This window comes from Lissotriton helveticus, chromosome 5_1 (genome assembly GCF_964261635.1).
Source record: "Lissotriton helveticus chromosome 5_1, aLisHel1.1, whole genome shotgun sequence".
In the NCBI taxonomy this organism is placed as follows: Eukaryota; Metazoa; Chordata; class Amphibia; order Caudata; family Salamandridae; genus Lissotriton; species Lissotriton helveticus.
The window spans coordinates 948,355,311-948,365,754 of record NC_136065.1 but is presented as its reverse complement, the minus strand read 5'-3'; the positions used below and the strand labels follow the sequence as shown (position 1 = coordinate 948,365,754).

The window sequence follows — 10,444 nt, the reverse complement described above, 5'->3', positions numbered from 1 at the left end:
GTCTGACAGAGAGAGATAGACTGAGAGAGAGAGAGACTGACTAAGGGAGAGAGAGAGACTGACAGAGAGAGCGAGAGACTGACTGACAGAGAGACTGACTGGTTGAGAGAGAGAGACAGAGAGAGAGGTAGACTGACTGACAGAGAGATAGAGAGACTGACTGACAGAGAGCGAGAGAGACTGTGATGGAATTTGGGTCGAAGTGTGTATGAAGCTATGCAATGCCCATTAAGCTTGCTATTGTCTGCTAATAAAAATGTATTGTCAAAATGTGCTCTTCGTAGTTGCATCTGCTTTTGAAATACAGCATTGTCGCATTGTCTAATGTTTAAACAAGCTTGATTTTTTTTTACTCTAGCCCTGCCCCCCTCCCCCCCCCCCCCCGCCACTACTGGTGCGGCCCTCGGCCACAAACCACACTGTGATTTTGGCCCCGGACAGAAAGTTTGTGAGCACCCATGCTTTAGATATTATTCTCTGGCGATATATCTATAATAAAAACATACAATTATTACACACAGTCTGCCCTATCTCGCTATCATCAAAAAATTAAAACGGCTAGGTGCACATTTAGACAGCTTCAAATAGAACAAGCCGGAAATTCATCTAAGGCACTGTTCGATATTGTTAAAGATTTTGCTTCTCCTCAAGCATGCAAATAGTCATCTTTAGAAACACAGGAGCTCTGTGACTCTTTAGCAACATATCTAACTAATCTATGATAATTTTCCTACCAGGAGCACTAATTATATCCGACCCATTTGGTTTTCAGATATTTCTATGACAGCGTATGGGTGTCATCTTAAGCATTTCGAAGCCATCACACTGGAGGATACCAATCATCAACTGCAGGCAGCAAAATCGGGATCCAGGGTGACATATGTTCTCCTAATACAATGGCCCTTCTTGCCTTCATCTGTGCTCCGCCAATTCGGGAAATTTTTAAATCTTCCATTTCAATGGGCTCTGTTCCAATAGTTTGGAAGGAAGCCTTTGTTTGGCCAATCCTTAAAAAAACGAAAGCAGATCCTCAGGTCTTGAACAATTATAGACCGATATCTTTGTTACCTTTGTTGGGAAAGATATTGGAAACCCATATAAATAAACAACTGAGCCATTATTTAGAGATTAATAATATCCTGGACCCCTCGCAGTCAGGTTTTCGGCCAGGCTTTAGTACCGAGCCGCTCATTGGCGGTCACGGACTCAATGAGACAAACCCTTGATGAGGGAGCATCCACAATACTCATCCTTTTGGACCTCTCCACAGCGTTCGACACTGTCTCCCATCGACTGCTGGTGGAGAGGTTACGGGAATGTGGTGTTGAGGACCTCGCTCTGAAATGGCTAAAAAGTTTTCTGGCAGACAGAGGGCAAACGGTCATGCTGGGCCCATTCAGGTCTCAAAAATTCTTGCTAGATAAGGGAGTTCCACATGGCTCCTGCTTGAGCCCTACTTTCTTTAATGTGTACATAGCTCCATTGGCTAAAATTGTTCGTTCTTTTGGGTTTGAGATTATATTGTATGCAGACGATACTCAGCTGATTTTCCCTATTGTATTGAATCTAAATGAAGAGAGAGTGCGCTTTTCGGCAGGAATGTTGGCCATTTCAGACTGGATGACAGACTGCTGTCTCCAACTTAATCCAGAAAAAACAGAGCTTATGCTTCTGGGAAGAACAATTAACTTCAATATGGCCGATTGGTGGCTTGTCCAGTTTCTGGATGGCCCCTAATCACTCATCCTCAGTAAAGAGCTTGGGAATACAACTGGCTAACAAACTGATTATGAATGACAATATTAAAAACATCACAGGCTCCTGCTACTATACTTTTCGTCTACTCAGTAGAACTATTCCATATCTACCAGTGAAACATCGCAGAACGGTGGTCCAGGCGATGGTGGTGAGCCGCCTGGATTACGGGAACGCCCTACTGGCCGAAGTGGGTGAAACCTTGGTAGTTAAACTTCAAGTCATCCAAAACACGGCGGCAAGGATGGTTTTAAACCACCCCCCAGGCCCTCCGTCACTCCCCTTGCTCAGAGAGCTTCACTGGCTCTCAGTAAAAATAGATCTTTTTTTAAGATCTGTTGTCTCACCTTTACAGCCATTAACGGAACAGGTCCTGGTTATTTGCAAAAGAAACTCTGTAAGCAGAGTTCCTGTCGTAACCTGAGATCAAATGCAATGGCACTCTTGAAGATTCCGCGTATTTGGCGCACCCATTCAGGGGGCAAAGTTTTTTCTTATATTGGCCCCAAGTATTGGAATTCCCTACCAGAGGCGTTGCGTAAATCTACCTCTTATCTGTTTTTTAGGAAACAACTCAAGGCCTTCCTATTTTAACTCTCTTCGGCGCTGATACGTCATTTTTTCCTTCGGTTTTTACCTAAGTAAGCGCTGAGATGCCCCTGGGTGAGTCATGTGCTATATAAGAGGCCAATAACTTAACATAACATAACACAACACATAGACATGAGACATTATTTCTACAATTATATACAGTGAAAAGAGGAAAGGAAAAACACTCATGATCTTAGCAATACGATTAGTCTGTTACCATGCTTAAATATAGGGCCAAATGTTACAAATGTCACTATTTGTGATCAGGATATCACTGCTTCAACAATCCAATCTAATTCCCTCAGTAGGCCTCACAGTGAGACATCAATTCACTCATTCATTCATTCACTCTCAGTCCCACCCACGTGGTAGCACACTACAGAGGAGCAAGCCACTAAACCCATACAGAAGTGGACTATACCTCACCTGTGTAATTATTTTACCAAGGTGCAAGAATCAATTTAACTCTGGAGCTCCTTGTTCGGTAATTCCAGTTGAATCTTCCAAAACAGGAATTATTGCCTACATGTTTCACCCATTAGACTGCCCTGCTGGGTGAACAGCCCTCTTCAGGGCTTTTGGATCCCTGCTCAGGATGCACCCACTAACATGCAGCACATATGATGAGGTAAGACGCTCTCAAACCTCTTACTATAATGACTTTGTTCAGTCGACCCTTTTCTTGGTTCAGTCTTTCCTCATGGATATAGTGATTGTGTGTAGGGGGCATTTCCCTGTAGAAACGCATTCATCAAGAGACAATGCCTTCTAGATGCCTATTCGGGACCCTCTGCTGCCTCCCTTCCACAGACCTCTATCCACACTAACTTCCATTCATCCATATCCATGCAGGCATCTTCCACACGATGCATGCATGTCTATCCACTCTGACCCAAGCATTCATCCATCGCATAACACGCAACCATTCATCTTTGCACCCACTCGGCTATGCAACTGCACCCATCATCCATCTACTCATCCACCCACACCATCACATACACATAAGTTCGTTATTCCATCTATCCAACACACCTGTCTCTGCCTGTTCTCGAATGTGTTTTACCTGATTGTAAATGTGCCTGCAGGTGTGTGCCTATGGGTATTGTCCTTGTGTATGTGTGGGTACCTGCCTGTGCTGTCTATTTTGTGCATCAAAAAAACGTCACACAAACATACACAACCATTACAAAGAAAAACACACATTTACAAACCCACAGTTCTAACATGGAAGGCTGCGGGGTTCGTGCTGCCCAGCTTCTCTGCTTTGAAGCGTTTTTTTATTGCTACTGGATACAGCCGAGGCTGTCTGGGCCGCTTTGACATCATAAACTGGCGTCCCTCCTGCAGACCCCCAAGAACAAGAGGATACGGGAAATGGGCTCTTAGTGATGAGACAAAGGGCGCGATTAGGCTGTGGATACCCGCGGGGGCATCAAAGGGGTGAGACGGGTGGACAAACACCGTAAAACAAAGGACCCTCAGGGGGCGTTACCGCAGCAATAGAAACCCCTCACCAGTCCCTTAAAAAAAAAAACACCAACTCAGAAACCCCATCTAATGTTCTTGCACTGGAAGTGCCCGGAAAGATGCCAGCTCGGCCTTTACAGCTGCATTCAATCATGGCCTACCATGCCCTGGTTGTTAGAAAACGATGCGTTCGCGGAGCACTGGGGACCGGAGTATCGCAAAAGCGCATAGACACTACGAGGAAGACGTGTTCATACTGCGGAAAGGCACACATGGTGTGCTTTTGCAAGAATGGCACTGTTCCCCCAGAAACGCAGCTTCCATTGGTGCAGCAGGTGCAGTGGCACAGGGCATGGAACCCTGATTATTAATGTATGTTGCAATCCAAACAGCAGCTGCAGACACTGTGTGTGCACTCGCCCTTAGAGGATGTGGGCCCAAACCACTAGCTCCCACCTCCCTTATTAAATAAAATGTGGCACAAAAAGGTCAACAAGAAGAAGTAAAAAAAATCTGAACAAAAAGGCAAGCGAGGAGAAAATTCACCGAATTAGAGGCCAGAGGAAAGAAGAACTAAGCATGATACTTACGATACCCACAATATTACTGCCTGAACTTGGCTTCATTTGGTCACTCGATAGTTTACAGCAGGGGTGGTAGCTGTTGTTAATTATAGGAATCTGTTAGTAGAGCATATATCATATTTTCTGTGGAATTCTATAGCATGCTGTTCATTGAAAGATTACATCTCTTCCGAGTTGGTAAACTTCAAACCGGTTGCATGCATTTGGAACACAGTGCATATATATTTATTTTTTATTAAGGATGGGTGGGTCAAACGCGTAGCACTGGGGTGGGCAGCCGTGCGCTAGGAAGGTAAAGATGGCGACCACGCACGACCTGCATACTAAACTTGACTAAACTTGGGTGAGTCCCCTAGACAGTGTATCATAAATCCATGTGCAAGGAAGTAAATGCCACACCCCTCCCCCTCCAAACGGCGCCGCTGTTTAAACTGTGAGTACAGCAATAATCAGCCTTCTGCGGGCCCCGGTGCCACTGCACCTGCGAGCCCGATATAAGCTATGACCATTGCATAGGCCGATTGATGGATACGGCTTGCTCTCCTCCGATATCACAATCTTTCGCCTTTAACAGTCCAAAGACCTGGTTGCCTGGACACTTGCAAGAGATTGTCTCTTTGAGGAAGGGCCCGTGAGTGGTGTCTGGCATTCTGTGTTATCTTCCGAGAGCCTTTGTTCGCCTCTAAACTGCGGCCATAAACACGCCATTTGAGGCCTTTCTGTTATGTGGCCTGTTTCCACTGAGAGCCCGTCATTACTGCTGAAGATAACACGCGCTCTCAGTGGAAACAGACTCTTCATCCAAGGCCCGGGCTGCTCCGTGGCTAGCCCTACACACCACACCACCGCCTGGGGTCCCCCACGAATCCGCCATTTTAATGATCAGCGAGCCTGTCCATGAATAGCTGATGTTGCCATTTTACCAATACGAAGGGTTCCGTCTATACGACCTTCGCTCAGTTACTGAAAAGGCCTCAGAAGTCATGTAAAGTGCTCTGATACCTTTGGGCCATGTTCGTGCTCTATAAAAACTCCGGGAAAAAATGTCTTTCGAAAAGCCCACATTAATGCGGAAATCAGTGCTACCTAACAGTAATGAATGCATAGGTGCTCTTACTCCAAGGTTGGAAGACACACACGCTGTAGGCTAGCTACACATTTTCGGCAATACATTAAGCACTGTAAGATGTGTAGGCTACTGTGACTACACTGCTGTGCTAGAGTTTCTTTTCAAGCACATATTTGTTAGCGGTGATCAATGACCAGTTTCATTCTTTGCATTATGTGCGCGCTGATTTATCCACAACCATCGGGTTGTGGAAATGAACATTCACGGATTCCAATCCCGCAAGGCAGTTTTCTCCCCAGTGGTGCATTGAATTTCAACAACCACCCACACTACCACCTCCGCCCAGCAGACACTAGGCTCAAACTATTCAAATGGAACATCCCCCGTTTTGTTTTTTTAATGGCCCAGTCATGTTGCTGAACGTGCCGATATATTGAAGCGCTATGCCTTTTCTATCAAATCAGAGCGCTATGAAGAAGCGGTAACAATAAGCAGCTATAAAGCTGTTTAGTGAATCGTTAGGGATAGTATATGTCTTGAATATTATCTGTAGTATAAGGTTGGCCAATACTACCCAGTTGTATCAGTTTACAGTGTCATGTTAGGGCAAAGACCTTGAGACTGCCAGTGGGGGGAGGAGTTCTGAGGGTCTCAGGCGAGCTTTACTAGGTGGGTACTTTGCAAGTGCTTGAGATAAACCGCCCTCATTCGTATGCAGTTGTCGAGGCAGTTAGCTGCAACTGACAACTGCTGCGGGGCGACAGGCTGGGAAGAGCGGGGTTTGCATCACAAGGGGCGGCTCTGCCCCTCCAGACTTACTGGAGCCACCATTCAAAACATTTGCCGAAGTGTGAATTTCAAGTGTTTGGGTTAATTAGTCCTAACTGATAGCCATTATCTGTTGCTCTTTGTCGCCGCTTTTGATGTAGTCGTGGCTTGTAAATGGGGCCTATAAAGGAAGACGGGGCAGGGCGCGGGGCAGTTCATTCACACCTGGTGCGGGGGGAGAGGAAGATGGAAGGGGAGCGCGTCCACATAGACTGCCTTGCGCAAAGCCAGAGCAGGGGCCACGGCGGCCAGAGTGTCCGGGGGCTCCCGAGCCCGCCAGCCAGGCCTCACGTCCCTTGTCAGGCCCCACCGGGCCCTCCCACGTCCCTCTACAAGGTGACACCGCTGAACAGGGCCAAGAGGGAGCCCCCTACCGGCAGGGGGCATGGGGGCCCGAGCAGCAGGGCGCAGGCCCCACTCTGCGGCGTCAGGCAGGCCTCGGCCGGGTGGCAGAGAGAGCCATTGATTCGGAGGAGGCAGCAAGCGTCTGAGGGCGCAGTGCGGGGGAGCGAAGTGCTGGACTCTGTTTCCGAGGGCGCTCCTTCCTCTGAGCAGTCTGTGTGTGAGAGGGACTGTGAAGTATCAGAGACGAGACTGCAGAGATATGAGAGCAGGCTTCAGGAAAGAGACCTGGAGGCATCGACGTGGGCGCAGCGGCACACCCCGCAGACAGATGTACGGGGGTCAGACAGCAGACTTCAGGAGACCTCGCTCTATGGAGACAGACAGCCCACAGCAGAGAAGGGCCTGAAGGCTTTAGACGTCAGACTGCATGGGAGCGAACTGGAGACTTCTACCTGTGAGAACAGACATGCCACGGAAAGGGGAAGACATGCCCTAGAAAGTGAGAAGCAGCAGTCCCTGTGCGAGAAGAGAATGCAACCCACCCTCGCCACCACGCACCAGCCCGCAGCATGCCCACCGGAACCATTCGGTAAGTACCCTCGCCACCATGCCCATCTGCGGTTATCTAGCCACCAAGCCACTTGCAATGTTTCCACATATTAGTCCCCCAGGCGTTACCTGAACCCAGTAGCGGTAATTCCATAATAGGGAAGACACAAGGGTGAATTCTACAGGCCGCTCATACGTGTGTTTTTTCCAGCAAGATAGCTGATTGGTTGAACGCCTGCCGCAAATGTTTTATAAACTGTAAACCAGAGATTCTAGGTTCGCTAGAGCATCTCAGGCCGGCCTTTAATAATCCTTTTGAAGTCCATAAAATAAGTAAAGTGTAGCAGCCCGTGTGTACCTTGTGCTTCGATCTGCAGAGAGCGTTATGAAATCTGAGTTTATTGGTATGTGTCAAATTACACAAGGGCTCAGGGGTGTCCTGGTTTCTCATGTTCCTTATGATTGTCTGTCTGAGTCGTGAGACTTCGCCTATAGCTAACTGTTGTTTGTTTTCTGCACAGTGGAAGCGCGAGCTTGGAGCGCAGACGAGGCCTCCTTCACCTCCTCGGGGAATGAAAGCGAAGAAACGGAGGCCGGAGCCCTGTGCTCTCCAGACCTGACCGAGGAGAGGGGTGCTCTGAGCCGCGTACCCCACCGCAAGACGAGGATTGCCTTCAGCGCTCGGCAGACCTCGAGGCTGGAGACCGCGTTCCGGAAGCAGCAGTACCTGTCGGCCCAGGATAGGCTGAAGCTGGCAGCCTCGCTGCAGATCTCCGAGAGGCAGGTGAGTGTTTGCACACGTGCAGCCGGCTGCTGAGCGTTGAAAGTTTTTACCTCGAAGTCGAGTAGGCGAGTTCGGGTTATCCTGAGAGAATTTTGAGTAAAGGGTCAAATATGTAATTTTAAAACACTTTTTTGGAAGTCTTAGGCCTCTTAAAGGGCCCTCATTTTATGCTCAAGTATATTCATGTTGTGTCAAGCCAGTGATCCCTTCCCAGTAATCCGTCCGATTTATTTACATACTTTATAGGTAGTCTCCCTAAATCAACTATCACTTGCATTTTGCACGGGTCAGCATTTTGACAAGTGTGCGCCAATATGCCTTTACACATAACATGTCAGTGCCATATATTGTTATTACGTTGCATACATGTACAATTGGTGATCCACATATCAAAGCAATCTGCGGTAGGTCAGGGTCAGAATTTATCATGGGTGCCCCCTATGCTGCACAATACACCCAGTATGACAGACCAGTATTTTACCATGGGTGCCAATTATGCCAAGAATTATGACTAGTATGCCAATGCCACCATTATTTATTTCTCACTCACAAATGCCTCCTGGTCAATAATTCTCACTCATTCTGTCACTATCTTTTACTTTTATGGTCACTCATTCTCACTGTCATTCACTCACGTATTCTCATACACTCCCATCACTCACTCTCTAACTTTCACATATATGCTCATACACTCAGACATTCACATTCTGACACACATACATTTGAAAGATTTTATTTATGAACCTCTAGCTGCCTGCACCGGTCAGCTGCATGTGTTGGTTATAGAGGCAGACACATAGCTCATTCCTGTTCCAGCTACTGAAGTAGGAAACTCCAAGCTGCAAACTACACATGCCTCAGTTTTCAGGATTATGGTTTTTCACCTCATCCTCTCCCAGCTCGTCAGTGGGTGGGATGGAGTAATTCTCAAGGAGATGGAAAAGAGTGATGCGGCAGCTGATTGGTGGATAGCTCCTAGCACTGCAGGATTTAAGCCTGCAGTGCACAAGTACTCCTGTATGGGAGATGCTACAACACCTCACACATGGGGTGGGATGCAGGTGTGTAAGACCCCTGCGTCCAGAACTGGAACTTCGCCAGTCCTGGGCAATATGTCTGGCTGAGCAGGCCCATTTCTGCCTGCACCTGTCACCAGACAGATTCACTGCCTGAGGTTATTTCTCAAACCTACTGATGGTTGGTATATTAGAAGAGGGGCAGAAGCCCTGACACCCTATCGCTATTGAACAGCCTGGTTGCAATTCACAATTTAGTCATACTCATCTGTTATTTATTAATAGATGTGGGATAACAAAATGCCTACCAGTTCAACCCAGATGCCTTTCGAGGCATCAAAGACCAGCCTTCCAGAGTTGGACTGTTCTTTTCTTCCTCAAATAACTGTTTTCTGGTCTGCTAGATCAATTGGATCAAATCTTATTTTTCACAGCTCTAGGATTCTCAAAACGTGGGGATGATTTTTTTGCATAGACGCTTCTCTATTTCTGTAGGTGGACATTTCATTGGTCCAAGTTCATGTGTGGAAATGTTTGATTACATCAAAACATTTAAAAAGAAACGTTCTGCAAACCACATTCCAAGTACTGACATTTGTTTTACGAGTAAATTCCATTACATTTATAGAACTTTTCCCTTTAGCCTTTGGATGTATAATTGTTTTGCTTCTTTATTTTGCTATGGCAATTGCGAACCTGATTAATTATTGTCTTAATGAGACTAACAAAGCCCTGCATTTTTTCCTCAGATCAAAAACTGGTTCCAGAATCGCAGATCAAAGTTGAAAAGACAGGCTCAGGACCATCCACAAAGCCCGGTGCCCCCGACGACATTTGTGCAGCCCTACTCTTACCATCAGAGGCCTTTTGGGACACCCGAAGACGTCATGGCCTATCACTATGGATACCAGCATCCAGCATTCCCACCCTACTCCCTGAACTACGGGGGCCAGATGAACCCAGCACTTCTCCAGAACTCGCCCCATCAGTTGTATGGGTACGGCATGAACTACTACCAGCAGTCCGCCCCCCAGCAGCTCCCATTCCGCCAGCCTCCCTTCCAACCCCAATACCAACCTCCCTTCGACTGCCCGCCCTTGAACCTTGGGCTGATGAGCAGGGACGCTCAGGAACAATACCCACATGCACTCCATCACTTGGCTGGCACCTTGAAGTGCTGATGGACCTAGACACTGGCGTGGGGCTCGTGCACTAATGTCTCAGTTTATCGATGTTCTGTTCGCATTGCACATTTGTTTGGTTAAATTAAAAAGAATATTTAAGCTTTAAGTGGTTTCTTGGCTTCTTTTGTCAGCAGGTGGATGCCTCGGCGCTATTTCTTGAAGGGTAGACTTTGGCAAGACTGCCTGGGCCCCACCAAGAAAGAGGAGACTAGCATACTTTCATTAATTGTTTCATTTCCTATTGCCAGGCCGAAGGATTTAACTTTCTGAAC

The 10,444-nt window shown here is 47.2% G+C and overlaps 1 protein-coding gene across 1 annotated transcript; it reads left to right on the top strand.

The window, feature by feature from the left end:
• Positions 1–6,480: 6,480 nt before the first annotated feature.
• LOC144753455 (uncharacterized) lies at positions 6,481–10,169 on the top strand. The gene is made up of 3 exons (XM_078641140.1): positions 6,481–7,228; positions 7,710–7,972; positions 9,738–10,169. Exons 1-3 carry the CDS (start codon positions 6,481–6,483, stop codon positions 10,167–10,169), a joined length of 1,443 nt encoding a protein of 480 aa, XP_078497266.1.
• Positions 10,170–10,444: the final 275 nt, after the last annotated feature.